This window comes from Marmota marmota, unplaced genomic scaffold, assembly GCF_001458135.2.
Source record: "Marmota marmota marmota unplaced genomic scaffold, marMar, whole genome shotgun sequence".
NCBI classification, from domain to species: Eukaryota; Metazoa; Chordata; class Mammalia; order Rodentia; family Sciuridae; genus Marmota; species Marmota marmota.
In genome coordinates, this window is record NW_026000229.1 from 9,022,407 (window position 1) to 9,023,420 (window position 1,014).

The window sequence follows — 1,014 nt, forward strand, 5'->3', positions numbered from 1 at the left end:
TGCAACCTTCCCTGGCTAACCGCTTTCTTCTAGTCCCAATCTATCCCCTCTTCCCATTTCTGAGCTAATCTGGGTCTCAGACTGTCTCAGGGTGTTGGAGAGTAGAGCTTATACATTAAGCTGAGCTAGTGGGATTTGTCCTTAAGCCTGCAGCATGTAACACTGGGAGGGAGGACACCCAGCAGGATTCTTCAGCTGGCCTGAAGAGGGGGTAGCATACGGAGTGGGGGCTGTGCAGCTGCTTATAGGGGGTCTGGATGGAGTTGGAACTCCCCTAGGCTGGATCACATAGGTGATGTCTGGATGGAATGGGAACATAGCGAGAAGGTGATCCAAAGCCAGTCCCCTAGTGCCAGCTCACCACAGGAGCCCTCACACAAGCTGCGGGTTGCAGCCCGCTCATCTCGCAAAACCCGATCAGATCCTCCCGGGGAGAGGCGCGTGCGGGGGGTGGGGGATCCGGCCTTTGGATCCCGAGTTGGTGGCTGCTGCGAACGCATTTCCTCGAAGTCTTACCTCGAAGGGCTGGGTCCCACCCGCGCGCCCTGTGAGTGCCTTGCGAATTTCCCCTACGCCCTTCTGGCTGGGCCGCCGGGAGGCTTCGCATGGGAAAGACCAGCGCGGGGTTCGCCCCCCGCTAGTGTCACTGGAAAACCCTGGGAGCCGCCCCGACGCAGCGCGTTTCCCGGAAACCCCCTATCCAGGCTGGTTGCGGGAAGGCAGGAGCTCCGCATCCATACAACCGACACGCCTCCCCGGGGGAGGGTCGGAGACCCAGGCAAGAAGCAAAACGGACAGGGAAAGGAGAGCCCAGAGCTCGAAGGAGACTGGAAAACCCCGCCCCCGCCCCCAATCTTGAGGTGGGGATTTTGCAACATAAGCCAAAGCCCTACACTTGACGGGGGGCGGTCCCAGCCCTTGGTCAAGGAGAGATATTTGAGGGAGCGGGAGTAAAGACGCCTTCTAACCAGGTCCCTAAGGCCCAGAAAGGGTCCACCCCGCGCCCACGGCGGA

The 1,014-nt window shown here is 60.3% G+C and overlaps 1 protein-coding gene across 1 annotated transcript in view; it reads left to right on the plus strand.

The window, feature by feature from the left end:
• Positions 1-303: 303 nt before the first annotated feature.
• The window catches only part of Hcn4 (hyperpolarization activated cyclic nucleotide gated potassium channel 4), a 44,687-nt gene continuing 43,976 nt past the window's right edge, over positions 304-1,014 (plus strand). The window contains exon 1 of the mRNA XM_015480059.2: positions 304-778. Coding sequence (XP_015335545.1) covers positions 304-778 — 475 coding nt within the window. The remainder of the gene's footprint in view (positions 779-1,014) is intronic.